Genomic DNA, 27,343 nt, shown 5'->3' on the forward strand with positions numbered 1-27,343 from the left:
AGCCGTCTGGTTCCCACGGCCCAGCCGCTGCCTAGCTGCCCCCCATTGTAGCCCAGTACCCCACCCCAGGACACGGCCCCCTCTAGGGACCCTGGCGTCCGGCCTTGAGAGGTAAGCCCAGGACAGGACCAGACGCTGGCCAGAGGCGCTGACCTGCGGGGGTGGGGCCGGGAAGCCAGGCGTCCGGGCTCCCCGCGGCCAAAGAGGGGGGCGCTGTCCCGGCAGAGAGCGCAGTTGAACGAGCCCAGACAACAAAAGCGATTGTGCGGGTTGGCGCCTGCCCGGTCACTGAATGCCCAAAATTGCCTGGCGGCTAGAGGCCAAAGGCCTCCCCTTGCTTCCCTCTCGCTCCAGCTCTCGCCCCTGGGCTAGCACCCCCCCCCCCTAGTTTTAACCACCCTCAGAAGTGCCCCTCCTGCTGTGGCCTTCAGCCCAGATGTGTCCCCTCCTCCCTAAAGCCTTCCAGATGTGGGCCTCTGGCCAGATGTGAGGACCCCCGCCCACAGCCTCAGTTCCCCGTTTCCCCTTATTGATTCTGACTTCTTTTACCAGGTGTGGGGGTTTCTGGCCAGATGCTAGTGAAGCCCCCCCAGCGTCCTGCGCACCATCCAGACCCCCCAGTTCCTTCATGTGCCCAGGTGCAGACCCTCCTCTCCCCCAGATTGCCACCTGGCTGCCCAGATGTGCCGGGACCGTCCCCTATCCCCACGAAGCCCCGTTCTCTGTACCTAGGGCAGAGAATCAGCCCTTAGCCGCCTCCCCAGATGCGGCCCCCACTTCTCCTTCCTCTTTATGGATTCAGGCCCGTCTGGGGAAAATGAGCCCGCCCCCACCTGTTCCCTTCCTCGCCGCTCCCTCGTGGGCCCCATTCACTTGTTGAAGCGAGGAGGGACAGAGGGGGCGCCCCCGCCCCCTGTGAGTCTAGCGCCCAGCCTGCGCGCCTCTGGCTGCGCGCCCAGCCCCACGCGCCCCCGCGCGGCCGCCGGGGAGGGAGTGGTGGGGAGGGGGGGGCCTGAGCGGGGGCGCGGCCGTCCTCCCCCGCGGGCGGGCGGGCGGGCGCGGCCGGGCCCCTCGGGCGGGCTGGGGCGGCGGCGCGGCCGAGCGCGGCGCTGCAGCCATGGCGGGCGGCGCGCGGCTGCTCTGGGTGTCTCCATTGGTGCTGCTGGCGCTGTTCGGGCCACAGCCCGGGCACAGCCAGCCGCGAGAGCGCCTCCGCGTGCGCTTTACCCCAGCGGTGTGCAGCCTGCGCTGCGTCCATGGGCCCACCGGCCCGCGCTGTACCCCGATCTGCGCGCCCCGCAACACCACCAGCGTGGACAGCGGCGCGCCCGGCGGGGCGGCCCCGGGGGGACCCGGCTTCCGCGCCTGTGAGTGCGGGGTGGTGGTCCCGAGGGAGGGGTTCCCAGGGGGAGGAGAAACCCCTGGGGATGGTGGAAACAGCCCCCCAGGGAGAGGGAGCCCAGATTCCCTGTGCTGGGGGGATCCCTGGTTACTTAAGAAAGGAAGCTTCAAATTCCTGGCTTTTGGGGTTGGGTCCTGATTTTTCAAGCAATGGGGGTTCTCGGGGACCTGTGGCGTCCCACGTGAGGGAATTGGGTCTGATGACTTTCCAGCCTTTGAGTCAATCTTGGTGATACCAGAATTGAGGGCCCTGGGAACTTGGGGAAAGGGGGTTGAATTGAGACTATAATGGAGAGTTTCAGGGCTTGCGGGGGGGGGGGGGGGGGCACGGGGGGGGGGGAGGTGTCCCAGTTTCTGTGTCTATGAGTGAGAAGGATTAGGAAAATCCAGGATGGGAGTGCCTGTGTGGAGGGGGATTGGGGTGAGGGAAGTTGATTTGGAGAGCCGAGAGGGAACTGGTCCATAGAAGGAGGGTTTCTGCAGGACCCTGAGTTGCAAGGGTCATACATGGGAGAGAAATCCAGATAGGAGGCCTAGGGGATGGAATGCCCCTGGGGACAGAAGGAGGGTGCGCACCGGGCACCCCTAGAGATGGGGAGCCCCCAAGGGTTCAGGTGAGGTGGGAGAATGGGCCACCTGTTTGCCACAGGGAGTGGGGATGGGCTGATTCTCTGGTCGGGGCCTACCTGCTCCCAACCCAAGAGGCCCTCTGGAGTGGGGAGTGGGGGCCCCTGGCGCCGAAAACTCGCCCAGCCTGGCCCCCAGCCAATCCAGCCCTGGCGGCGTGAGCTCATCTCCCGCCTGAGCCCCGCCTGCTGCCACTCCTTCTCTCCTCCCCTTCCTCCCTCCTTCCTTCACTCCCTCCCGGCCCAGCCCCAGAGCACCCGTGCCAAGCGCCGTGCCCGAGCGGGTGCCAAGCCCCTGGAGGCACAAGGAGGAGCATGTGAAAGGGGGCTGACCTCGGCAGGACCCCGATGTCCTCAGCTCCTCACTCCTCCAGGGGCTTAGGGGGTGGAGTTGGCCATGCCCATCTAGCAGCTTGCCCTGGCATGGGAGCCCTCAGGGAGCTGGGCGGGGGGCCTGATTTCAGGCCAAGAGAAGGTGGAGAAATGCTGTGAGGCTGGAAAGTGCCCCCCCCGCCGCCCCCCGCCAAGACATAGCTTGATTATCACAACCCCCAGCAGAGACCTTTCCTATCCTAGACCTATTATTAAGGATCCCTATTAGAGCAACCTGGAATCCTGGCCTAGCTCCCCTAACTAGTGGAACTAGAGTGTCTGCCCTCAGATCCTAAGTCCCATCCCCACCCCATCAATAAACTAGAGAAAAGCCCCTCCAGTGGAGTTTCCTCCCTCCCATTCTTCTGATGTAATCTCCCAAATTGTGCCTGTCCACCAGAGAATTCTGTAGTATTTCCCCTCCGCTATTGTTCCCCACTCTCCAGAGGGGCCCCAGATTACAGACCCTGTACCCTGATAACTCCACTTCCTAGCTGAATTCTTTTCCCACAAAAGACTACCATTTTCTTATATTTCCAGTGGAATCCCATCAGAGATCCCTAATTCCTATCTTTCCAAGTCCTCTCTCAGCTGACCCCCCCCCCCCCCCAGGAACTTCTGACCCATCTCTCTTCAGAGAACCCCAGACTTGGCCTTGATCAGCTGATTAGGACGCCAGCACTTTGCTCTCCCCAGGCAGCCATTACACAAAGGACTTGGGCACCCAGTCCCTTAGCTGGGAGGGGAAGGGGGATTGCACAGCATCTTAGAGTCTCCCCAGACTGCTGAGGCTCTCATGTGCTGGGGGCTCCCGGAAATCCCACTTCTTCTAACGTTTTTCTCAGCACCTTCAAATTGGCCATCCCCTGAGCCTTCTCCAGTGCTCCCTAGAAGGCACTAGAGTCCTCTTTTCTAGGTAATTCTCTCCAAAAGGACTTAATGGACTCCTGTTGAAGGGGTGCCTCAGATCCTCTGAGCTAGGCTCGTTCCCTTTCCATTCTAGAAAACTTGAGTCTTTGAACCCCAGAGTATTGCCCTTTAGCTGGTCTCCCAGGAGTCCAGTCTCTTTACCCTTCAGAACTGAGGAGGCTCTCTTTTTGCTTTCCTCTCTCCAGTGCGTGGCTCAGAATACCACACACGCCTTCCTGGACGGCTCTGGCCGCCTGCTCCCTTCCTCCCATCCGCACAGCTGTCTCCAGCTGTTCTCGGTCGCCCCTGGGGAGAAAGGGAGGGGGTGCCCTCGAAGCACACGTCCGGCCTTCTTTGGCTCCACGGCCCCCGGGGCTCCCCAAGGATCGGGAATGCGGAGCCACCGCCCTACCCCCGCCGCGCCCCTCTCTTTGTTTACCCCGCCGCACAGCTGGCAGTGCCCCGCCCAGAGGTGGCCGGGGGCCCAGCGAGTGCGCGCAGACAGAGGAGGCGCGTTCCCGTCGGTGGCTCCGCCCCGGGGTACTGGAGGCGGGAAGGCAGCGCTCAAGTCTGAGCCAAAGGGGAGGTGGGCGGAGACAGTGCGGTGGGCGGAGCTAAGACGCCCGTCCAGATAGCTGGGAGGCGGGGTGGGAGGGGCTTGAACAAGCAAGCCCGGGCAAATCAGCGTAAGGAAAGGAGGTGGGCGGAGCTAAAGGCCGCGAGTTGGACAACCAGATAGGCGGGGTTTAGAATCCCGCGGGAAGAAGGTGATGTGGGCGGGGCTGCCAGGGGGGAGTGGTGCCAGGGAGTGACTAAAATGTGGTTTTAGTCAATGCAAGGGACTAGCTGGGTCTTAGGGGTTGGAAGAGCAAAACTCACAGTCAAAAGATGAGATGGGCAAGGCTAAATGCTTATGGAAAGAGGGCCAAATATTTGGTGACGGAAGATGATTTGACTTTGGATGGTGGACACAGGCCATGTATCATAGAAATGTGTACTTGAAACCTATATGATCTTTGTTTTTATATATTTTTTTATTGATTTTTTACAGAGAGGAAGAGAGAGGGATAGAGAGTTAGAAACATGGATGAGAGAGAAACATCGATCAGCTGCCTCCTGCACACCCGCTACCGGGGATGTGCCCGCAACCAAGGTACATGCCCTTGACCGGAATCAAACCTGGGACCCTTGAGTCCACAGGCCGACGCTCTATCCACTGAGCCAAAGGGTTTCGGCTGAAACCTATATGATCTTATTAACCAGTTACCCCAATAAGCTTACTTTAAATAAATAAATAGATAAATGCTTGTGAAAAGCTGGAGTGGGCGGGGCTGGTACACCCGGGACTCAGTCAGAAAGCGGGGCTGGAGAGGGAAGGTGAGATAACAGGACCGTGAATGAAGAGCCGCGGGCGTGGCTAGCCAACCCAGTGGGCGGATCTATACCACAGAGGTCTGGACAACCAGACCGAGCCACTGCTAATAGCCCAGGTTTGGAGGGAGTGGCACAGGACAGCTCAAGGTGTAGCGACTTGGCACTGAGTGATAGCTTTGAGGGTGTAGTTATCATGTTAGGGACCGAGCGAGTTTGGGTAAGCTGGCCCCAGGGATGCCTGCCAGGAGGGTTGCTGACTCTGAGTGTCCTCGCTCTCCCCCCAGTCCTGTGCCCCTTGATCTGTCATAACGGCGGCGTGTGCATGAGGCCTGACCGCTGTCTCTGTCCCCCGGACTTCGCTGGCAAGTTCTGCCAGTTGCATTCCTCGGGCGCTCAACCCCCGGCGCCGGCTGTGCCAGGCCTCACCCGCTCCGTGTACACCATGCCACTAGCCAACCACCGCGACGATGAACACGGTTAGGAGAGAGCGGCCGGGGTCCTCTCCTACCCCTCTGTCCACCACCTAGCCATCCCTCTGACCCCACCTCTCCTGCCTTCCCCTGAGTACCCTTCTCCAGCGCGCCCTCTCACCCCTTCCTTAGCCCCACTCCTTAAGCACCCGGCATGCACCCCTTTGCCCGCGATGCCTTCCTCCAGGTGTGGCGTCGATGGTGAGCGTCCACGTGGAGCACCCGCAGGAGGCGTCCGTGGTGGTGCACCAGGTGGAGCGCGTGTCCGGCCCTTGGGAGGTGACGGACGCCGAGGCAGTGGCGCGGGCGGAGGCGGCGGCGCGGGCGGAGGCGGCGGCTCCCTACACGGTGCTGGCTCAGAACGCGCCCCGCGAGGACAGCTACTCGGACGCCTCGGGCTTTGGTTACTGCTTTCGGGAGCTGCGCGGAGGCGAAGTGAGAGGAGGCTGGTGGGGAGCCCTCCCCTCCCCCCTCCCTGCCCCCCCCCCGAGCGTGCCCCCGCGCTGAGGCGCACTCACTCCACACTTCCCCCACAGTGCGCGTCCCCGCTGCCCGGGCTCCGGACGCAGGAAGTCTGCTGCGGAGGGGCCGGCGTGGCCTGGGGCGTCCACGACTGTCAGTCGTGCTCGGAGCACCGGGGTAAGCCCCAGGACGCCCCCCGAGGTGCTCGGAGCTGGGCAGGGGTGAGAACCCCCTCGCGCTCTGCCCGGCGACAAAACCTGTTCTCAAAACCGCCACGCCTGCCTGGTTGTGGGGTCACTTCCCGTCTGGCCTGATCCAGATGTTCGGGACCGCCTGCGCCACTTTGGACTTTGGCGACTCTGCTCCCTCACCCTGCCTTGGTGCCACGGCCCCAGCCTGCATGCCTGGAACCGCCCACATTATCTTCTGCCAGACCGGCCCGAACTCAAACACCCAACACCTTCTAGTCCCCTCCGCCCACCTTCGCCCCCGCCCCCTTCTTCTCGATCCTCTCGCCCGTGGCACGCCCCTCTCCTCTCTCCACAGGGAACTCCGACCGAGTGGGAGCCCCAGGTCGTCCGTGTCCAACCGGCTTCGAAAGGGTTAACGGGTCTTGCGAAGGTGAGCCGGGACGGTGGTGGGAGGGGCTTGGCCCCAAGGGCGGGGCCGGCGGGGAGCGGGGGTCCCTGACACCCCTGGGGCCTCTCCGCCCCTCCCCGCAGATGTGGACGAGTGCGCGACTGGCGGGCGCTGCCAGCACGGGGAGTGTGCCAACACACATGGTGGGTACACGTGCGTGTGCCCCGACGGCTTCCTGCTGGACTCATCCCGCAGCAGCTGCATCTGTGAGCCACCCAGAGGGGCCGAGGCGGGGTCCCTCGTCCCGCTGTGCCCTCAGACCTATCCCAGCACATCCTGGGCCTTTCATTTCCCTAAACACCCCCAGATCCGCCAAGACTCCCAGGTCTCTCATTATAGCCACCTCAGACTTTCTGGACCTTCTTCAGCCATTTCTAAGAACCCCATGTTGTCTCCAGATCCCCAGCCTTCCTTCAGCCCCTCCCGGCCCCCAAACCCCTTCACCTCCCCTCACCAGAACTTCTTCAGACCCCGAGATCCGTCTCGGACTGTCTCATTCAGATTCTCAGACCTCTCCTGAAAGTCCCTCGAATCCACCAAACCTTCCCTGGATACCCCACCTCGCGGATCCCCTGGCCTCCCAAACCCTCTCTGAAATGTTCCTCCCCCACACCCTAGCCCAACACGTGATCTCAGAGGCCAAGGGGCCCTGCTTCCGCGTGCTCCGCGACGGCGGCTGCTCGCTGCCCATTCTGCGCAACATCACCAAACAGATCTGCTGCTGCAGCCGCGTGGGCAAAGCCTGGGGTCGGGGCTGCCAGCTCTGCCCACCCTTCGGCTCAGGTGAGCGCCTTCGGCCCCGCCCACCCCTAGACTTGACGCGCACACTGTCCACTTTAGGCCCCGCCCCCAGGCTTTGCAGCTCCCAGCCTTCAAACCTGTTTGAGCCCTGGTCTTGGCCACTTCCCCAGCCTCTGAGACCGGCTACCCTCCTACTGAACTCTGCCCCAGGCCACAGCCATCCTTGGCCACATCTGCCCCTGAGACACATTACCTTCTTCTGAGCATCGCCTCCAGCTTGGGCCACGCCTAGCTCTTGAGATACTCCACTGGTCCACCCTGTCCCCATGCTTTAGCCACGCCCCCAGCTCCTGAGACACTGCCTTCAACATAGGGGCCCCGCCCCACACACGGCCCTCCCTGAGTCACCTCCCTGGAAATCTAGCTTCTGCTTAAAATCAGACCCCACAAGGGACCTGACTGTTTCCTAGCCTTCATCCTAGTCTCTGTAGACCCCAAACCAGACCCCACCACCATCCCAAATAGGGAAAGCCATCCTTGGACCCACACTTGGCCTCTGAGACGCTCCAGTCTTTGGCCAGGGTCCAACCCCATCCCAGCATCTAATCCAAACCCCTGACACACTCCCAGGCCAACCCTCATCCCCAACCAAGGTTCTCTCTCTCTCTCTCTCTCTCTCTCTCTCTCTCTCTCTCTCTCTCTCTCTCCCTCCCTCCCTATGTTCATACCCTCTCTTTGGCCCCCTCCCTTCCTTTCCTGTTCCCAGAGGGTTTTCGGGAGATCTGTCCTGCTGGCCCTGGCTACCACTACTCGGCCTCTGACCTCCGCTACAACACCAGACCCCTGAGCCAGGAGCCACCCCAAGTTTCCCTCAGCCAGCCCCGTGCCCCACCCTCCACCTCTCGGTCACCCACAGGTGAGCTGGCTTCTGGAGGAGGGTGTGTTGTCTCTAAGGGGCTGCACCCGTCCCACAGGGAAAGGAAGTGGGGCCCCAAAATCCAGGTCTCCACTCAATGACAGCCTCTCTTTACCAGGCTTTCTGCCCACCCGTCGCCCAGAACCCCGGCCTGAGCCTCGGCCGGGGCCTGAGCTTCCGGCACCCAGCATCCCGGCCTGGACTGGTCCTGAGGTCCCCGAACCAGGTTTGGTAGAGGGAATCCAGGGCATTGATGGGGTATTACAGATGGGGGTCTTAGAAGGAGGTTTCCAGGATAGGGCAAGCGGGGATGCCACAGGCAGAGGAATTAAGGAGGGTAAAAAGAGATAAAGGTAATGGAGGCTTGGGTGGTGGTTATGTCAAGAGCTGGAGTCGGACAGCCTGGCTTAAAGTTCGTTGTTAATTGGGCAAATCATTGAGCCTCAGTTTCCTCATTTGTAAAATAGGAATCACTGTGAGGATTCAATGAGCTCTCTCTGAAGGGTCTGGCACATAGTAAGTGCTCAGTTAATGTTAGGCAAATAATTATTTTCATGAGGGCACTAGGAACTCACCTGAGGCAAATAATTGAAGAGCAAAATATTTAAAAATGGAATCTTTGGGATGGTATTATGGGGAAATTTAGGGAGAGGATCTGATGAGAACCTCCCAGCATAAAATAAATGGTCACAGGTGAACACACGGGGCTTGAGGAGGGACCTCCGTGAAGGTGTTTTAGGTAGAGGATCTGAGAGGATTGCACTGGGACGAATGGGACGGGGGTGTAAGAGATGGGGGAACCCCGGCTGACTGGATCCCCAGGTCCCTCCGCGGGCATGTGTCAGCGCAATCCCCAGGTCTGCGGCCCGGGACGCTGCATCCCACGACCCAGTGGCTACACGTGCACGTGTGACCCCGGTTTCCGGCTCAGCCCGCAGGGCACACGCTGCGTTGGTGAGCGGGACAGAGGGGGTGGGCGGAGGCGGGCGGGGCGGGGCGGGGCGGGCCACCCCCTGACCGGCCCTCCGTGCTCCAGATGTGGACGAATGCCGTCGCCTGCCCCCGCCCTGTGCTCCCGGGCGCTGCGAAAACACGCCGGGCGGCTTCCGCTGTGTGTGCGGCCCCGGCTTCCGAGCGGGCCCGCGGGCTACGGAGTGTCTGGGTGAGGAGTCCGCCCCAGCCGGCTCCCGCTGCCCCTCCGCAGGGACCTCGCGCGGCTGTCCCTGCAGAGCGGTTCCCGCCTCCCCCGCCTCCGCAGCCCCTTCGGCCCGACTCGAGCTCCCCAGCCCCCGGCCCGCCCCGCCCCCAGACTAGCTCTCGGTCACCCTTGGGCCCCTCCACTGCCTCTTCCCGGCCCCGGGCGGGTCCTTATTCTGCTGCCGCTTTGTCTGGCGACCAGGTCCAGGCTTCGCTACCCCCCGCCCCCCCCGCCCCGACCCCCGCCACATCCCAGATTCCAGACCCTTCCCCCCCCCCCCCCCCCGCTTCCATGTGCCAGACTGGCTCCTGACCCCCCTCTATCCTTCGACTACCGAAACCTATCCACTGGCCATGACCCCTGATCGCCACCCTGCCAAGCCAGTGCCCCGTTCCCAAATCGCCCCTTCCCTCTCTCCTGCCACCCCTTTGCTCGGCCCCCCACACTTTCCTTCCCTCCCTCGCCCTGCCCAGGCTCTGCTCCTCACACCTTGCCCCCCACACGGTTCACCTCTCAGCCCTGCCCCCAGCGGGGTCCCCGGACCTGGTCCCGATCTCGCCACTCAAGCCCCGCCCGCCCGCGTCTTCAGTCTGCCCACTCCGAGCTCCCTGCGCCCCTGCCTCCCGCCCCACCGGGCTCGGGTTTAAGCTTGGCTCCGCCCCTGCCCTCCCCACCTCCCGCGACTGCCGGGAGGTGGGGGGCGGGGGGGAGGGGGCGTGTCTGCCCCAGTTTCAGCCTCCCGGTTTGTGCCCGCAGACGTGGACGAGTGCCACCGCGTGCCGCCGCCCTGTGACCGTGGGCGCTGTGAAAACACGCCAGGCAGCTTCCTGTGCGTGTGCCCGGCTGGGTACCAGGCGGCACCCCACGGAGCAGGCTGCCAAGGTGAGGGACTGGAAGGGGCAGAGGGGAAGGGGATGTGAGGGGGGCGGGAGGGCAGAGCGGCAGTGAGGAGGAAGGGAGACGCTTAGCAAGGGAGCTGACCCGGGAGACAGAAGCCAGGTTCTGAGAACCAGACGTGCAGCCTGATGGCTGTAGAGACCGGGGCATGCGGGGGACAGAGAGGCCAACTGGTGGGACACAGAAGGACTGAGTCACGGAGGTTGGATATGTCAGTCATGGTGGACAGAGTAGAGGGAGGCCCACATGGGTGGGGACCAGACAGGCAGGGTTCTAGGAGACAGGCAGGCGGCTTAGGATAGGGATTGAAAAGATGTATGGAGGATGAAGAGTTAGAGCAGTGGTTGGCAAACTCATTAGTCAACAGAGCCAAACATCAACAGGACAACGATTGAAATTTCTTTTGAGAGCCAAATTTTTAAAACTTAAACTTCTTCTAACGCCTCTTCTTCAAAATAGACTCGCCCAGGCCGTGGTATTTTGTGGAAGAGCCACACTCAAGGGGCCAAAGAGCCGCATGGGGCTCGCAAGCCACAGTTTGCCGACCACGGAGTTAGAATGATGAGAGACAGGGTGGCTGAAGGATGGGGTCAAGGAGAAAGAGTGATGGAGGATGGAGTGCAGTGTGGTGGAGGGTGGAACACCAAAGCAGTGGAGGTCAGGGAGGCAGAGTGTAGCAGGGGGGGAATAAAGAAGGTGTGACACCGGTCCCTGCCCTCTCAGACGTGGACGAATGCATCCAGAGCCCCGGCCTCTGTGGCCGAGGGGCCTGTGAGAACCTGCCTGGCTCTTTCCGCTGTGTTTGCCCGGCCGGCTTCCGGGGCTCGGCGTGTGAAGAGGATGTGGATGAGTGTGCCCAGGAGCCACCGCCCTGTGGGCCAGGCCGCTGTGACAACACCGCGGGCTCCTACCACTGTGCCTGCCCTGCTGGCTTCAGATCCCGGGGGCCAGGGGCGCCCTGCCAAGGTGAGGGTGCTGAGTCCGAGTGCACTCCACCCCCATTTGCTGGGGGACTGGAGAGAGACATGATTGGGGGGGGGGGGGGGGGCGGGCAGAGAGACAGGGTGATGGAGCTCAGTGGTGGAAGACAGACACAGAAGGCTGGGGAGACTGAGAGGATGGGCGGGTCTGTCTACAGAGTCTCCTCCTCTTTCTCCAAATATGAAGCCGTTCTCCATTTTACATCCCTTTTTGTTTTGTGTGTGTGTGTGTGTGTGGGGGGGGGGGTGGTGGTAATTTTTCTTTTTTAAAATATATATATATATTTTATTGGTTTCAGAGAGGAAGGGAGAGGGAGAGAGAGGTAGACACATCAATGATGAGCATGTGCCTTGACCAGGGATCAAACCAAGACCTCCTGGTTCATAGGTCGACGCTCAGCCACTGAGCCACACCCATACCGGCTGGGCTTTCCCGCCCTTTTCGGAGGGAACTCTTTTGCCTGTGGGACTCCTGAGGAGGGGACAGCTCTGAGGCAGGGGGGCCACACGCAGGAGGTGGTGTCCAGGCCTCACCCTGGCAGCTGCGGAGGGACCATTAATGGGGAATCAAGGGAGGAGGGGGCAGCCCGGGCCCAGTCCAGGAGGCTGCCTCCAGACTGCAGCGCCGAGGCTCAGGTGGGTGATGGCACTGGAGATAGGCCCAGGCTCCTTCCTCAGCCCCCTGGTCCCCTCTGCCCCAGATGTGGATGAGTGTGCCCGTAGCCCCCCGCCCTGTGCCTACGGACGGTGTGAGAACACAGAAGGCAGCTTCCAGTGCGTCTGCCCAACAGGCTTCCAACCCAGCCCTGCTGGCTCCGAGTGCGAGGGTGAGGCCCGGGAGGGAGGGAGGCCTGTGGGTGGGCGAGGGGGCTGTGAGAGCACCCCTTCCAGGCCCTGCTCTCCCCTGTCCTTCAGATATCGATGAGTGCGAGAACCACCTGGCGTGTCCTGGGCAGGAGTGTGTGAACTCACCCGGCTCCTTCCAGTGCAGGGCTTGTCCTGCCGGCTACCACCTGCACCGTGGCCGGTGTACTGGTAAGATCAGGTCATGACCTTGGACCTGCATTATAACTTCTGACCTAGATGGTGACCCCTGTCCTGGACTGCAACCCAGACCCGGTGCATAACCTCCTGACCTGGACCTCAATTCCCTTACCTGAACCACACGCCCCAGAGCCTGACTGTGACTTTTAACATAGACTATGGGCCCCTGACTCAGACTGCAGTTCCTGACTTGGACTACAACCTTTGACCCTGAATGTGACTTCTTACTCTATGACTCATGGACCTTCAACTTGACATTTGACCCTAACCATGATCCTTGCTAATAACCCCTTACCACAACTCTATAGCAAGTGTGATCCTCCTGACCCTGACCCTTAGTTCTGCATGTGACTTGTGACCTCTGAACTTGACTTTGACATTTGACCTGACCATAACCCTGCTACAACCCCTGATTCTGTGTAACCCTTGAAACTCTTTCACTGCCCCTGTCTCTTCTCAGAGTCCCTTCCCTGGGGCCTGATTGGGTTCACATCCCCAGCCCCAATCCCTGACTAGAGGCAGAATTCTGGACCCTGACTATAACCCCTGACCCTAATTGGTCTCAGATCCTCCAGTTCACTGACTCTGACCCCTGACTCATCAGAAAGTCATCCAGTGATCCTGGTTTACAATACCTGACCCCTTACCCTAATTAATTTATGACCCCTGTACCAGTGCAGAGTCTCTTCACCTGACCCCAGGATCCTGGCACAGGGAGTTCCCAAAAACCCAAACCCGCAGAACCCCCAATCATGGTCCCCAGAATCAGAGAACCCCGGTCTCCCCAGCCCACTTCTGCCACGGAGCCTTCTCATATCCAAACCAAGACACTGCCCACCACCTCTTGTAGACCCCTTGCCCCAACGGAATCCGTCCGGTGTGTCTCTAGACTGGACCCCTTCTTTCTTTTTAAAAAACCTTTATTGTTGAAAGTATTACATAGGTCCCCCTTTTTTTCTGGACCCCTTCTGAAACCCCCATTCCCACAGATGTGGACGAATGCAGTTCGGGCGCCTCCTGCGGCCCCCATGGCCACTGCACTAACACCGAAGGCTCCTTCCACTGCAGCTGCGCTCCTGGCTACCGGGCGCCGCCTGGCCGGCCTGGGCCCTGCGCAGGTGGGCGGGATGGGGCAGGGCCGGGGAGCCTGAGATGGGCGTGGGCTCCTGGGCGAAGCCTGTTGGGGAGTTGGAAGCTGGACAGAGGAGCTGTGGGTGGAGCGTAAGAGCCCACCCAACAGGGCCTGCGGCTGGGGGGCGAGGTGGCCGCTTTGTGGGCGGGGCTTGGGTCTCGGGAGGGGTCCGGTGACCCCCCCAGCTCTGTCTCGCATACCCTAGACGTGAACGAGTGCCTGGAGGGCGACTTTTGCTTCCCTCACGGCGAATGCCTCAACACCGACGGCTCCTATGCCTGTACTTGTGCCCCCGGCTACCGGCCCGGACCCCGCGGAGCCTCTTGCCTCGGTCTGTACCCACGCTGGGCCCGGACCCGGAAAGGGTGGTCTTATACCAGGAAAAGGCAGGACGAGGAATGGGGGAGTCTGGACGCATTTTGGGGGCGGAGCCTGTGGGGCCTGGGGTTGGGATGGGAGGGGAGGGGTTGGGAGAGGAAAGGGGAGAGTTGAGTCTGGGTAGCTGGGCAGTGGTTGGCAAGGGGTGGGGCTTGAGAAGGGAGGGGTGGGGCTTGAGAAGGGAGGGGTGGGGCTTGAGAAGGGAGGGGTGGGGCTTGAGAAGGGAGGAGCCTAAGACACGTCGGGGCGGGGAGAGGGCTGCGGGGGGCGTGGCCTGGGAGATGGAGCGGAGAAGGAGGAGGGTCGGGTTTTGGATTCCGCCCCGCAGACGTGGACGAATGCAGCGAGGAGGACCTCTGCCAGAGCGGCATCTGTACCAACACCGACGGCTCCTTCGAGTGCGTCTGTCCTCCGGGACACCGCGCCGGCCCGGACCTCGCCTCCTGCCTCGGTGAGAGGCCTGCCGCGGCCCGACCCCTCCGCTGTCCCTCTGCCTCCGGTCTGCCCTCCTCTGTCCCCGCGCCCCCGCCCTGACTGTCATCTCTCCTCGACGCCCCCCCTATGTCCTCCTTTGCCTCCCTGCCTCCCTGCTTCCCCCATCGGGTCGCCCTGCCTCGCCTCTCAGACGTGGATGAATGCCGAGAGCGGGGCCCGGCCCTCTGCGGCTCCCAGCGTTGTGAGAATTCCCCCGGCTCCTACCGCTGCGTCCGAGACTGCGACCCCGGCTACAGCGCCGGCCCGGAAGGCACCTGTGACGGTGAGACTGCTGCCCTCGCCCCTAAGTTCCTGGAGTTGGTTCTTTTGGGGACCGCCTGCCGCACAGACTTGTGGGGCGGGAAAGGGCCCCAATGCACTTCAACTCTCTCCCCATCTCTGTGCTGGAAACCCTCCCTCCCTCCCTCCCTCCCTCCCTCCCTCCCTCCCTTCCTTCCTTCCTCCCTCCCTCCCTCCCTCCCTCCCTCCCTCCCTCCCTCCCTCCCTTCCTTCCTTCCTTCCTTCCTTCCTTCCTTCCTTCCTTCCTTCCTTCCTTCCTTCCTTCCTTCCTTCCTTCCTTCTTCCTCTCTCTCTCTCTCTTTATTGATTTTAGAGAGGAAAGGAGAGAAAGACAGAGACAGAAACATCAATGATGAGAGAGAATCATTGATCAGCTGCCTCCTGCACGCCCCCTACTGGGGATGTGCCCGCAACCAAGGTACATGCCCTTGACCGGAATCGAACCTGGGACCCTTGAGTCCACAGGCCGACGCTCCATCCACTGAGCCAAACCGGTTTCGGCATTATTTTAATTTTAAAAAATCCTAGTGTCACCTGGCCAGCATGGCTCAGTGGTTGAGCGTCGACCTATGAACCAGGAGGTCACAGTTCGATTCCCAGTCAGGGCACATGCCTGGGTTGTGGGCTCGATCCCCAGTGTGGGGCGTGCAGGAGGCAGCCAATCGATGATTCTCTCTCATCATTGATGTTTCTATCTTTCTCTCCCTCTCTCTCTGAAATCAATACAAATATATATTTTAAAATACTTTTTTAAAATCTTAGTGTCCTGTATTTCCTTGTGCAGGGAGGTGGGAGTTTGGGGGAAGTGACTGCTATCAGGACCCAGACCACGCCTTGCTTCCAGGAGCAGCCCTCTCTGCCAGTTGAGTTATTCCAGCAAGTTATCTCCTAACCTAAGAACAGTTAGCCTCTCTCCCCTTTCTCGTCGATTAAAACTCCCTGTTTTCCCCTCTTCAGGCTCCCTCTCTTTGGACCTGCCCTCTTCCCACCTTCCCCCACTCACTCTGCTTCCAGCTGTCCCTCCAAAGGGGTGCGACCCTGGTTGTCCTGGGCCCCATCCTTTCCCAAGGCCAAATCCCCCAGGTGTCCCCACGCACTGACCTGCCCACTTAAATCCACCCCTTTAAAGTGTTGTCTGTCTCTCCAGACTCGGTCCTCTGTCTTTCCTCAGACTTCTCCAGGCCTCGGGAACTACAGGTCTCTGTCCCACCTTCACACCACCCCTTGCCTGCTCTTCTCATTTTCCATGCCTTCCCACCCCTCCACGCCCCCACCTCACCCCTCACCTTCCAGTCCCCGACCCATCCCCCCAGCAGGCTCTGGCAGGGGACTGGCTGAGACAGGAGGCTAGGACTAATCGAAGTCCTGGTTTGGGATGCAGTGTGGATCAGCTTTTTGTGGAGCAGACGAAATGACTGTGGGATGCCATTGGCTCTCCGGTTGCCACAGCTCTGGCTCATAGAAACCTAGTTTCAGGGGCTCTCACTCACTAATTCTACAAGAATACACTAAGCACCTGCTGTGTGCCACACACTGGGGGCAACAGGCTGTACGTCAAACGAAATTCCTGCCTTCGTGGAGCTGCCACGTGGGGGGAGGACAGACAATAAATAGGTAAATTCATTCAAAACTCACTCAGCAAACCATTTGGGGCACCTGCTGTATGTTAGGTACTGTTCTAGGCCCTGGGAATACAGTGGGGAACAAGACAGACACAAGTCCGTGCTGTTGTGGAGTTTGCATTCCAGGGAGGTGGTTATAATATAAGGTCAAGTTTAAGAAGAAAAATGTAGCAGAACAAATGGACAGAGACGACAGGGCAGTGGGGGAGCGAGTGCTAGGAGGGCTTGACCTAGACGCTTTTAAAATATATATATATATTTTTTTTATTGATTTTTTACAGAGAGGAAGGGAGAGGGATAGAGAGTTAGAAACATAGATCAGCTGCTTCCTGCACACCTCCTACTGGGGATGTGCCCGCAACCAAAGTACATGCCCTTGACCGGAATTGAACCTGGGACCTTTCAGTCCGCAGGCCAACGCTCAATCCACTGAGCCAAACCAGTTAGGGCTTGACCTAGACTCTTGAGTGAAGTGAAGGAGGACGCCGTGCAGATAGCTGAGGGAAAGAGTTCCTGACAGAGGAACAGCACGTGCAAAAGCCTGAGGTGGAACCATGTTCGAGACCTTTGGAGTTATCACCACTGTCAATCTTAAGAAGCTCAGACTCGCCCCTGACCGGTTTGGCTCAGTGGATAGAGCGTCGGCCTGCGGACTGAATGGTCCCAGGTTCGATTCCAGTCAAGGGCATGTACCTTGGTTGCAGGCACATCCCCAGTGGTGGGTGTGCAGGAGGCAGCTGATCGATGTTTCTCTCTCATAGATATTTCTATCTCTCTATCCCTCTCCCTTCCTCTCTGTAAAAATCAATAAAATATTTAAAAAAAAAAAAAAGGAAGAAGCTCAGACTCCTAGAATGTAAGATTCATAGAAACTTCTCAGTCCTGAGAACTGAGAGTGGCATCAGGAACCTGTGAATCCAGGCCCATAACTCCCCTCTCCTCCCCTCACCTTGTCCCCACTCTTGCAGATGTGGACGAGTGCCAAGAATATGGCCCGGCAATTTGTGGAGCGCAGCGCTGTGAAAACACCCCTGGCTCCTACCGCTGCACGCCGACCTGCGACCCTGGCTACCAGCCCCTGCCTGGGGGCGGATGCCAGGGTGGGTGTCCCTCGGGCATTGGGTGAGCTGTGGAGGAGACGGAAGGCCCAGCCATGGTCTGACTGCCTGCTGGTTGCAGATGTGGATGAATGCCGGAACCGGTCCTTCTGCGGGGCCCATGCCGTTTGCCAGAACCTGCCTGGCTCCTTCCAGTGCCTCTGTGACCAGGGCTACGAGGGGGCACGGGACGGGCGTCACTGCGTGGGTACGGGGCTCCAGGGGGCTGGGGTGGGACCAGAGGGTGGGGAAGAGGTCGGTCAGGCCCAGCCCCTCTCCATAGATTTGAACGATGTGAACTTTGGGGGTATGGAATTCAGACCTTGGGATATAAGATCCGTCTTCAGGAAACCCTCTTCATTCCGATTTTATGCGGGGGAGGCTTTAAAAATCATGCATAAAGTATGTAAAATGTACTAATCTTAAATGTACATAAACATTATTTTTCCCAACTTTTTTTTTTTTTAGAGAGAGAGAGATGTGAGAGAGAAACATTGATAGGTTGTCTCCTGTATGGATCAGGGATCAAACCTGCAACCTAGGTATGTGTCCTGACCAGGAATAGAACCTGCCACCTTTTGGTGTACAGGATGATGCTCCAACCAACGGAGCCACCGGGCCAGGGCTTCCCAACATTTTATGAAGACAGTTTCTAAACATACAGCCTGACCATCTTATTCTACTTGCTTCCTCATACATCTATCCATGAATACAACTAACTTTTTTTGGATAGATTTAAAATTAAATTACAGGCATCAATACACTTCTTCCTAAATTCTTCAGTATGCATGTTATTAACCAGAGTTCAATATGTGTTTATAGATATTTTTCATTTGCGGTTCAATTTACATACAGTGAAATGCATGGATTTTAATTATACATTCTCTAAGTTTTGACAGATGCCAACACAACAGGCTACCTTTCTTTAAAGGGAATTAAAACGGTGAAGCCCTGGGATATAGTTGAACTTCAGGCACACCTGCATCCAGGCGTTATAACAAGGCTGACTGTTTCCTCTCGCCTCTGCTTCCCTCTCGCGTTTATTTTCAGGCAGACTCTCTCTTCACAGTGACAAAGGTGGTCTTGGCACCTCTCGCTAACATCCGCACCTTGGCAGCCCTGGCTACACACGGAGGCTCTTTCCTGATAATTTTCAGCCAAAGTCTCGGGGCTGGCTTTGCCTGGCCCAGCTTAGGCACTGCCTGTCTCTGAACCAGAGACACACAGCAATCTGCTTGGCAGTGCCTGGGGCTCGTTCCCACTCCTAGGAGTAGAGGTGACCCCACTCAAAACACATGGGCTGGGAACAGAGGAGCAGAAGGCTCCCAATGGAGATTCGGGGTTTGTCACCCGAAGAGAAGTTGACGATGGGGGCTGGGCCATTAAAAATACCAGTTATATCTGGAAGCTCCGACTTTTAGACCCTGGGAACCAGAGTTGACCTCCACCGACTTCCTCTCCCCTGTTGTCTCCTGCTCACAGATGTAAATGAGTGTGAAACGCTCCAGGGCGTGTGTGGAGCTGCGCTGTGCGAGAACGTGGAGGGCTCCTTCCTCTGTGTCTGCCCCACCAGCCCTGAGGAGTTTGACCCCATGACTGGGCGCTGTGTTCCCCCGCGGACTTCTGCTGGTGAGGCTGATGTCAGCGTCTCTTTAACCGATGGCTGCCTGCCCCACGGAAAATGATGCGGTCTAGCCATTCCTGATGAGGACAGCTGCCTCTAGTTCAATGCCATTGTTTCAAACAACAAAAGACTTCCGAGCTCGTGGCTTAATCTGGGTAGTGGGGTTCAGAGTCAGGAGAACTAGGGCCTGCCCTGCCTGGCTTTACCAGCTTGCTTCAGGCAGCAAATGCTCATAGGCCAGTGGTCGGCAAACTCATTAGTCAACAGAGCCAAATAACAACAGTACAACGATGGGAATTTCTTTTGAGAGCCAAATTTTTTAAAATATATTTTATTGATTTTTTTGCAGAGAGGAAGGGACAGGGATAGAGAGTCAGAAACATCGATGAGAGAGAAACACCAATCAGCTGCCTCTTGCACACTCCCTACTGAGGATGCGCCCGCAACCAAGGTACATGCCCTTGACTGGAATCGAACCTGGGACCCTTGAGTCCGCAGGCCGATGCTCTATCCACTGAGCCAAACCAGTCAGGGCGAGAGCCAAATTTTTTAAACTTAAACTTCTTCTAATGTCACCTCTTCAAAATAGACTCGCCCAGGCCGTGGTATTTTGTGGAAGAGCCACACTCAAGGGGCCAAAGAGCCACATGTGGCTTCGCGAGCCGCAGTTTGCCGACCACGGTCATAGGGCATCCATTGCGTTTAGTCCCTATTCTGGGCACTGGGGACACAGCAGTGACCAGAGAAGGTCACTCTGTCTCGAAGAGACTCACAACAGTGGGGGCGGGCAGAGGTAACACTAGGGTGGTGACAACCCAGAGGAATCAGGGCGGGCTGAGGAAACGCAGGCCAGAGGGAAGGAGCCCAGCCTGAGAGAAGAGTCAGGGAGGGCTTCCTGTAGGAGGGGATGTCTGAACTGAGAACATTAGGATGAGTAGTGGGTGAAGTAGGGCAGGGTGACATTTGGGGCAGAGAGAGCGAGGACAAAGGCAAAGGTCTGGCCAGGCAAGAGAGGGCCTGGCATGTGGGAGGAGCTGAAGTCAGTTCAGGGAGGCAGGACTTACAGAGCAAGGGAAGGAGTGGGGAGAGGCTGCAGGAGCTGGTGCCAGGCCACTGACTCACCGTGGTCAGGAGGCTAGACTTGTCCTGAGGTTACCCTGGCACCATGGAAGGGTTTTGAGCAGAGGGGAGGTATAATCAGATTTTGAAACCTCGTTGGCAGCCATGTGAAGGTGGGTTGCAGGAGGTGACCCTGGGTTCTCGGGGGCAGGGACTGGGCAGAGAGGACAGGACTAGATCAAGGCAGCCCCGCCCCACCCAGCCACAGGAGGGGAAGAGAGGGCAGGTGGGAGAACACGCAGAGGCCAAGCAGACAAGCGGAGGGGCTGCCTGGGTTTGGGGATGAAGACTCTGAGGCCAGTTGGGGACACCTTGGATGTGAGAGCCCGAGGAGGTGTCCTGGAGGTCAGGGACATCCCCTTCGGCTACAGAAACTGCAGGTGCCACAGTGTGCCAGATGTCTGGGAGAGTGTAAGGGGGGAAGGCAGGAAGTGGAGAAATGACAGGAGGTGAGAATAGGAGAAAGGGACAGTGACCGTGGGGTCTAGTTCTGCCAATAATGGCTGGGAGCCCTTTGGGCCTCAGTTTCCCCACTTATATCCTGGGGGCTGGAGGACCGGCCCACACCAGCTAAGGCCTCCTGTCTCTCCAGGCACATTCCCAGGCCCACAGCCCCAAGCACCTGCCAGCCCCGGTCTGCCAGACAGGCCACCCCCTCCACCCGCTCCCCGCCGGCCCAGCCCACCCAGGCAGGGACCCGCGGGCAGCGGCCGCCGGGAGTGCTACTTTGACACGGCAGCTCCGGATGCGTGTGACAACATCCTGGCCCGGAACGTGACGTGGCAGGAGTGCTGCTGCACGGTGGGTGAGGGCTGGGGCAGCGGCTGCCGCATCCAGCAGTGCCCGGGCACTGAGACAGGTGGGCATGGGTCCCGGCGGACACAGGGCTGCGGGTTGGGTGGCGTGCATGAGGCCGCGAGGTGGGCACAAACAAGCATGAGGGCTGAAGACTTGGGGGGTGCAGGGTGGGCATGGGGCCAGAGTAAGCCCTGAGACTGGTGGGCGTCAGCAGGTCCGGGCCGGGGGCTGGAAGCGGGAGTCTGGGCTTAGCCTTGTCTCTGTGTGCAGCTGAGTACCAGTCACTGTGTCCCCATGGCAGGGGCTACCTGGCGCCTAGCGGAGACCCAAGCCACCGGAGAGGTGAGGCCAGGCTTTAAGTTGCACCCACCTTCAGCCCCCAGGCCAGCCCCCTCCCACGCTGTCTCTGTTTTATTTCCCTCTCACCCTACCTGTTTCTGTCTCCTCCCACCCACCCCACCCCCATCTCTCTCTGTCTCCCTCTTTCCCTGTCTCTACCTCTGGGTCTCTCTCTCCATCTCTGTCTCTCTCTTCCCTGATTAAACCACACAGCTCCCCCCCCCCTCCCAATCCAGCCCACCCAAACCCTGGCCTCCACCCATCTCTCTTGGGGGGCACGCCCCTGACCATCCTTCCCGCAGATGTGGATGAGTGCCAGCTGTTCCGCGATCAGGTGTGCAAAAGTGGCGTGTGCGTGAACACGGCCCCCGGCTACTCGTGTTACTGCAGCAACGGCTACTACTACTATGCCCAGCGACTGGAGTGTGTGGGTACGAGCCCACCCTCACCATCCCCAAAGAACGCTCCCCAGCCCCGCACCGCCTCGGAACCGGAACCGGGTCACCGCCAGTAGGAAGTCTCCCCGGAGTCCAGACTCCATCCGTCACTGCCAGTGCCCTGGGGAGTCACTGCCAGTGCCCTGGGGAACCGGGAAAGGGTAGAGGGCACTGGCAGTGACGCCCCCCTCCCCGCCACCCTAGATAACGACGAGTGCGCGGACGAGGAGCCGGCGTGCGAGGGGGGCCGCTGCGTCAACACCGTGGGTTCTTATCACTGCACGTGCGAGCCCCCGCTGGTGCTGGACGGCTCGCGGCGCCGCTGCGTCTCCAACGAGAGCCAGAGCCTCGGTAACCCGACCTCCAGCCTGTCCCGCCCCGCCCCGCCCCCGCCCATCACGCCGCGCCCCGCCCCGCCCATCACGCCCCGCCCCGACCCAGTCCCGCCCAGCTGCCCAGCCTCCTGAATCCCGGCATCCTTCGTGCACATTGAGTGAATCGGCAGTGGCCCTGCCTTGTAAGACGGTAGTGAAGAATTTTATTATTTATTATTATTTTTTAATTTTTTAAAAAATATATATTTTTTTAATTGATTTTTTACAGAGAGGAAGGGAGAGGGACGGAGAGCTAGAAACATCGATGAGAGAGAAACATCCACCAGCTGCCTCCTGCACACCCCCCACCGGGGATGTGCCCGCAACCAATGTACATGCCCTTGACCAGAATCGAACCCGGGACCCTTCAGTCCGCAGACCGACGCTCTATTCACTGAGCCAAACCGGTTTGGGCAAGATTTTTATTTTTTAGGACAGAACAGGACCTGGTCTGAGTGCTAGAGGCGTGTTCCCTTTCTTTCCCGTGCATCTCTGACTCCATCTTTCTGAGGGTTTCTGTCTTTAGGTTTTCCTCTGACTCGGACACTTTCTGGGACTATCACTGTTTGTAGGTCTGTTTGTGGGTCCCTCTCTCTGCATCTTTGCTGACCCGTTTTTCTTAGAATCCCTGACTGATGGACTGTGTTTGTCTCTGTCTCTTTGGGTTCTTTCTTTCCCTTTTTTTGCCCACAGACCCACACTCTGGTCCTACAACATCCCCAAACACTTCATTCAAACAGTGCTCAGAGAGGAAAATCAACTTCTTCAAGGTCACACAGCCCTCCAGAGGCCAGACTTGGATAGAGTCCTCTCAGCTTCTAGCTCCCAGTCTTTGGAACCCTCTGCTCTCGCCTCCCATATGACAGCCTCATGCCAGGCCAAGCCCTGTCCTCAATCCAGAACCTGGGAACGACCTCAGAGGGCTTCTGGGAGTCAGGCCACAGCCGATGAGGATCTGGTGATAGGCAGAGGTGGCCAGCTGCTCCAGCAGGAGAAGAGGCCGAAGGGTCAGTCCCACCCTGATGCATGCTGTCTCTGCCCTCAGATGACAACCTGGGAGTGTGCTGGCAGGAAGTGGGGGCTGACCTCGTGTGCAGCCGCCCTCGGCTGGACCGCCAGGCCACGTACACAGAGTGCTGCTGCCTCTACGGGGAGGCCTGGGGCATGGACTGTGCCCTCTGCCCTGCCCAGGACTCAGGTACTGCCATCTGCCTGGGCTGCACCCAGAGGTCCTGCCCCTCAGGCTTCACATCCAGACCATGCGAGTTCTTAGTGTTAGACCCAGTGTTAGCCTACCAGATCTCCCCAAACTCAGCCCACAGACCCCTAAATCTTAGTACCCTAGTCCCCAAGTCACACCCCAGAGACCCCCCAGTCTTATCAGCAGGTCTCATAGGGCCCTGAGGTCTGGTCTACCTGACCCTCACTCCTGATCTCCAGAACCCCAGAACAGCCCATGGGACCCCCCCCCCCACCCCCCACACACACACACACATCCAGGCCCTTAGACCTCCAGTACCAGGTGCTCAGATCCCTCCATCCTGGCCCACCGACTCTGGTCATAACCCACAGGCCTCCAAGTTCCAGTGCCTTGGATACCCATATTCAAGCACTGAGACCCCAGTTCTTGGCTCTTAAAACCCTTGATTCCCCCCAATCCTCAGCGTGTGGGAACCCAGACCAGCCCCAGGCCCAAAGACCCCATCCTTGATCCTCAGACCTCCAGGTCCAGTGGCTCAGATCCTTTCCCACGCATCCTGGGCCCCAGATCTCCAGTAGCAGTTTCTGGGAATTCCCAGTCCTAGTCCCTAAAACACCGGCATCCCATATCTGTAGACCCCTGGTCTGAGTTCCCATGGATCCCCCAAATTCCAGAACATTGGACCATAATTTCTGGCTGCAGTCCTTAGTACTCCTGACCCCAGCACCTTGGAATCCTAGACTCAGGCCTTGGATGCTCAGTCCTGGCTCTAGAACCCCTGACCCCCCACCCTGCAAGCCACAGTCCCCTACTCTTGAAGCCCCTTCCATGCCTCAGCCCAAGGCACCCCTCCCTCTCCTCTGGGTTCTTCCCACAGCGGGGACACGCATGGTGGGTGCAAGGCAAGCAAGGAATGACTGTTAGGCTTGTCTCCTGTTTACAGATGACTTTGAGGCCCTGTGCAACGTGCTGCGCCCCCCTGCATATGGCCCCCCACGGCCAGGTGGCTTTGGACTCCCCTACGAGTATGGCCCAGACCTCGGTCCACCTTACCAGGGCCTTCCATACGGGCCTGAGCTGTACCCACCACCTGTGCTACCCTATGACCCCTACCCACCGCCCCCTGGGCCCTTCGCCCGCCGGGAGGCCCCCTACGGGGCGCCACCCTTCGACATACCCGACTTTGAGGATGATGGTGGTCCCTATGGCGAATCGGAGCCTCCTGCTCCGCCCGGCCCGGGCACCCGCTGGCGCTATCGGTCCCGAGACACCCGAGGCTCCTTCCCAGAGCCCGAGGAGCCGCGTGAAGGCGTAGGCTACGCTGGTGAGCACGGCAGGCCGAGGGGACCGGGAGGACGGAACTGTGCATCAGAGAGGCAGGGAGGAGGGAAGGAGAGATGCAGAAACGAAGAAGCCAGGGGGAGAGGCAGGCACAGAGAGAGATGAAAACACAGATGCGAACAGAGATACACCTGTAAACCCACCAAGGAAGGTGAGGACGGGGGGCGGGGGGAGGGGGGAGGGGGAGGACCAGTGAGCACAGCCAGATACCCTTCCTGGCCCCACAGCGCCCCCTGGAGAAGGATGGCTGGTTCAGAAAGGAACATACAGGGCAGCCAGGGGCCATGAGGGAGAGAAGACGCCGACCCTGAATGAGGGAGTCCCCGCACTGTCCTCCGCAGGCGCCCTGGCTGGGCCCTACGAGGGGCTGGAGGCGGAGGAGTGTGGGATCCTGGACGGCTGTGCCCACGGCCGCTGCGTGCGGGTCCCCGAGGGCTTCACCTGCGACTGCTTCGACGGCTACCGCCTGGACATGACCCGCATGGCCTGCGTCGGTGAGGGGCTGGCCAGGGCGCGCCTGGGGACAGGGCGGGGCTTAGTGACGGCCAGGGGCGGGGCTTAGTGACGGCAAGGGGCGGGCCCAGCCCGGAAGGTGCAGCCTGACTGGCGGGAAAGCAGAGCTTGGCCTCAGTGCCCGCGGCGGGGCCGGAAGCAGGTAGGAGGGTGGGGTCCTGCAGGTGTGACGTCTCAGGACTCCTCGTGCTACCGTGGATGAATTTTCGTGGCCTCTTTGGAGAGCCTCCGGCTTCCCGTCTGCGAAGTGGGAATGGGAGTCATGTTTGCCCCGTTTAGAGAGGAGGAGCACAGGACTCCGGGGGCGTGGAGAGCCCTCAGACTTGCTGTGTGACCTGCCCAGGGAGCGATCCCTGGCTAGGTTTTTCTCATCTCGAGTGACCGTAGTCCTAGAACTTCAAATAATTGTGAACATTAATACTGATTCACAATGACACTGAGGCCTATGTGTAAGCTGAGGCTCGGAAAAGAGAACTGAGTTCCCCAAGGTCCCACAGCCGAGAAACAGCAGGGCCCGGGCGCTGAGAGCCTTTGGGAGCCGGGCTGAGAGCCACTGAGCAGCGTGCAGGCTTGCTGAGCGACCGGCAGGGGCTTCCGCACGCCGGGCCGGGTGGGAACTTCTGTAAAAGGGAATCAGAGCCTACTCCACGGGGACCGGGAGGAGACAGTTACTGCGGTAACGCGCTTCATGCATGTCTGGTGTGGAGTAGGCATGCACCGTGGTTGACATCCTCACCAGTGTTCTTTTCCTAACAAACACCTGGTGGCGTGGGGCTCCGCACCCCTCTCACAGAACCCAGCCGAGGCACAGAGCCCCGCCCCCGGTCCCGCTCACACCGCCAGCAGGCGGCAGGGGCCAGGCTCGCGCTCAGCCGGGAGGCTCTGCGCGCCCCCTCGGCCCCGGAGCCGCAGGAGACCTGGAGGGGGAGGGGGGGCGCCGGCTGAGCCCCGAGTCCCCGGCCCTGAGTGGCAGCACTCCTTGTTCCCCCTCCCCAGACGTGAACGAGTGCGAGGAGGCTGAGGCGGCGGCTTCCCTCTGCGTCAACGCGCGCTGCATCAACACCGAGGGCTCCTTCCGCTGCCTCTGCCGCCCCGGGTTCGCACCCACGCACCAGCCGCACCACTGCGCGCCCGCCCGCCCTCGGGCCTGAGCCCGCGCCGGCCCGCTCGTGCGCATGCGCACGTGGAAGGCGAACGGCGAGAACGACGGACGGACAGACGGAAGTGGGGACGCCTTCTGCCGCCCCCAGCGCCGCAGGCCCGGGCCTAGCCCACGGCCCCTCTCATATTTCCGCTCCTTTTTATAAACGTTTTCAATTTAAAACACCTGGTATGTACCTGCTGCCTCTGTCTGCCCGTGATTCTCCGTCTGGCTCCAGAGTTTGTTCTTGGAGCCACTAGATTACACCCCTGCCCATCCCTGGCTCCCTGGCTCCCGGCTCTTCATTCCCGAGCCTCCGTCGCTTATTCTCTGTCTTTCTCTGTCTATTTCTCTCGTTGTTCTCTCTTCTCTGTCTCCTTTCTGCTGCATTTTCTCCGCCTGCTTCTTTCAGTCTCTGTTTCTGCCTTTCTCTTTCCCCCTCTGTCTGTTTCATGCTCTCCAATCTCGGTGTAGGTCTTGCCTCTGGATTTGTAACTACAGAACCGACTCTCCCAATAAATACCGTAGGAGCTGTCTCTTCCCCCTCCCAGGAGGGAATGGGATGGAGTCGCCAGCCAGAGGGTACCCCAGATTTCCCCATGCTCCCCAAAGAAGTAAAAAGCTACTCTGGGACTAGTGGGACAGGGAGGCAGGACTGCCTGGAGGGGTAAGCCCAGGCCCCGGCCCCAGCGTTGGCCGTGAAAAGCAGAAATGGCAGTCCTGGGGGAGGCTGGAATGAGCTGCGTGTGAGGATCCAGTGCCCAGCATGGAGTCCCCAGTGCCCCTGCCTACTTCCTGGCCATGCCAGGAGTCCAAAATACACCCCCGCCCAAAAAGAACATAAAACAGCCTGTTGGGCATTATCTCAGGGGACAGAGGACGGTCAGGAGTGGGGGTTCCTAGGCACTGAACTGCGTCTTCTCCACCCACCTGTTACTGTCAGGGTCTCAAGTGCAAATGCTCATGGGACCAGGTGAATGAGGTAGAGAGTGCGGGATAAAGGTGAGGGTACACGGCCTGCTTAAGGGAGCGAAACAGAGAGGGAAGTCTCCCGATTTAAAATAATCTTTTTCTATAACCGCCTTGTGGGTCATATCTGGCCCACGAGCCACCAGTTTTAGCCTCCCGGGTACAGCTCCAGTTGTGTAAATGCGGGACGGGGACTCCCACGGGGCCACGTGGAGGCTTATACGAGCAGGGCCTCGTCTGCAGGCGTGTTGGCGGTGGTTAAATGACTTGTCCCCTGTGTCGAGTGCTTAGAACTGCCCTTGGCACAGCAAGTGCTCAGAGACTGTTAGCATAACCCTGGGCCTCCTGGGAAACGGCGAGCCCTGGGGTTGGGCAGATAGCAAGGGCAGAGGACTAGGTCCTGCTCTTTTCCTGATCTCCCCCCGGGCTGGGGAGGAGCCAGCCTCTCTCCCCCT

At 59.6% G+C, this 27,343-nt stretch overlaps 1 protein-coding gene across 1 annotated transcript; it reads left to right on the forward strand.

Annotated features, from left to right (window-relative positions):
* The first annotated feature begins 1,074 nt into the window (after positions 1 to 1,074).
* On the forward strand, positions 1,075 to 26,104 carry LOC307116204 (latent-transforming growth factor beta-binding protein 4). The gene is made up of 30 exons (XM_079799908.1): positions 1,075 to 1,367; positions 4,967 to 5,158; positions 5,340 to 5,587; positions 5,689 to 5,791; positions 6,161 to 6,235; positions 6,337 to 6,459; positions 6,872 to 7,036; positions 7,761 to 7,910; positions 8,029 to 8,136; positions 8,733 to 8,864; positions 8,947 to 9,072; positions 9,865 to 9,990; positions 10,729 to 10,971; positions 11,687 to 11,812; positions 11,901 to 12,020; positions 13,019 to 13,147; positions 13,367 to 13,492; positions 13,868 to 13,990; positions 14,165 to 14,296; positions 16,904 to 17,035; positions 17,115 to 17,240; positions 18,515 to 18,661; positions 20,368 to 20,634; positions 20,844 to 20,915; positions 21,215 to 21,343; positions 21,554 to 21,700; positions 22,769 to 22,921; positions 23,868 to 24,248; positions 24,607 to 24,759; positions 25,775 to 26,104. The coding sequence occupies exons 1-30, from the start codon at positions 1,118 to 1,120 to the stop codon at positions 25,927 to 25,929; spliced, it is 4,659 nt and encodes a 1,552-aa protein (XP_079656034.1). The 5' UTR covers positions 1,075 to 1,117; the 3' UTR covers positions 25,930 to 26,104.
* Positions 26,105 to 27,343: the final 1,239 nt, after the last annotated feature.

The sequence above is a fragment of the Cnephaeus nilssonii genome (genome assembly GCF_951640355.1).
Source record: "Cnephaeus nilssonii genome assembly, chromosome: 20".
Classification (NCBI taxonomy): domain Eukaryota; kingdom Metazoa; phylum Chordata; class Mammalia; order Chiroptera; family Vespertilionidae; genus Cnephaeus; species Cnephaeus nilssonii.

Coding starts and splice junctions, on each gene's coding strand:
- LOC307116204 (XM_079799908.1), top strand. CDS start 1,118: ATGGCGGGCGGCGCGCGGCTGCTCTGGGTGTCTCCATTGGTGCTGCTG. Junction 5,159..5,339: donor CCACCGCGACGATGAACACG/GTTAGGAGAGAG, acceptor GCCTTCCTCCAG/GTGTGGCGTCGATGGTGAGC. Junction 18,662..20,367: donor TCCCCCGCGGACTTCTGCTG/GTGAGGCTGATG, acceptor CTGTCTCTCCAG/GCACATTCCCAGGCCCACAG.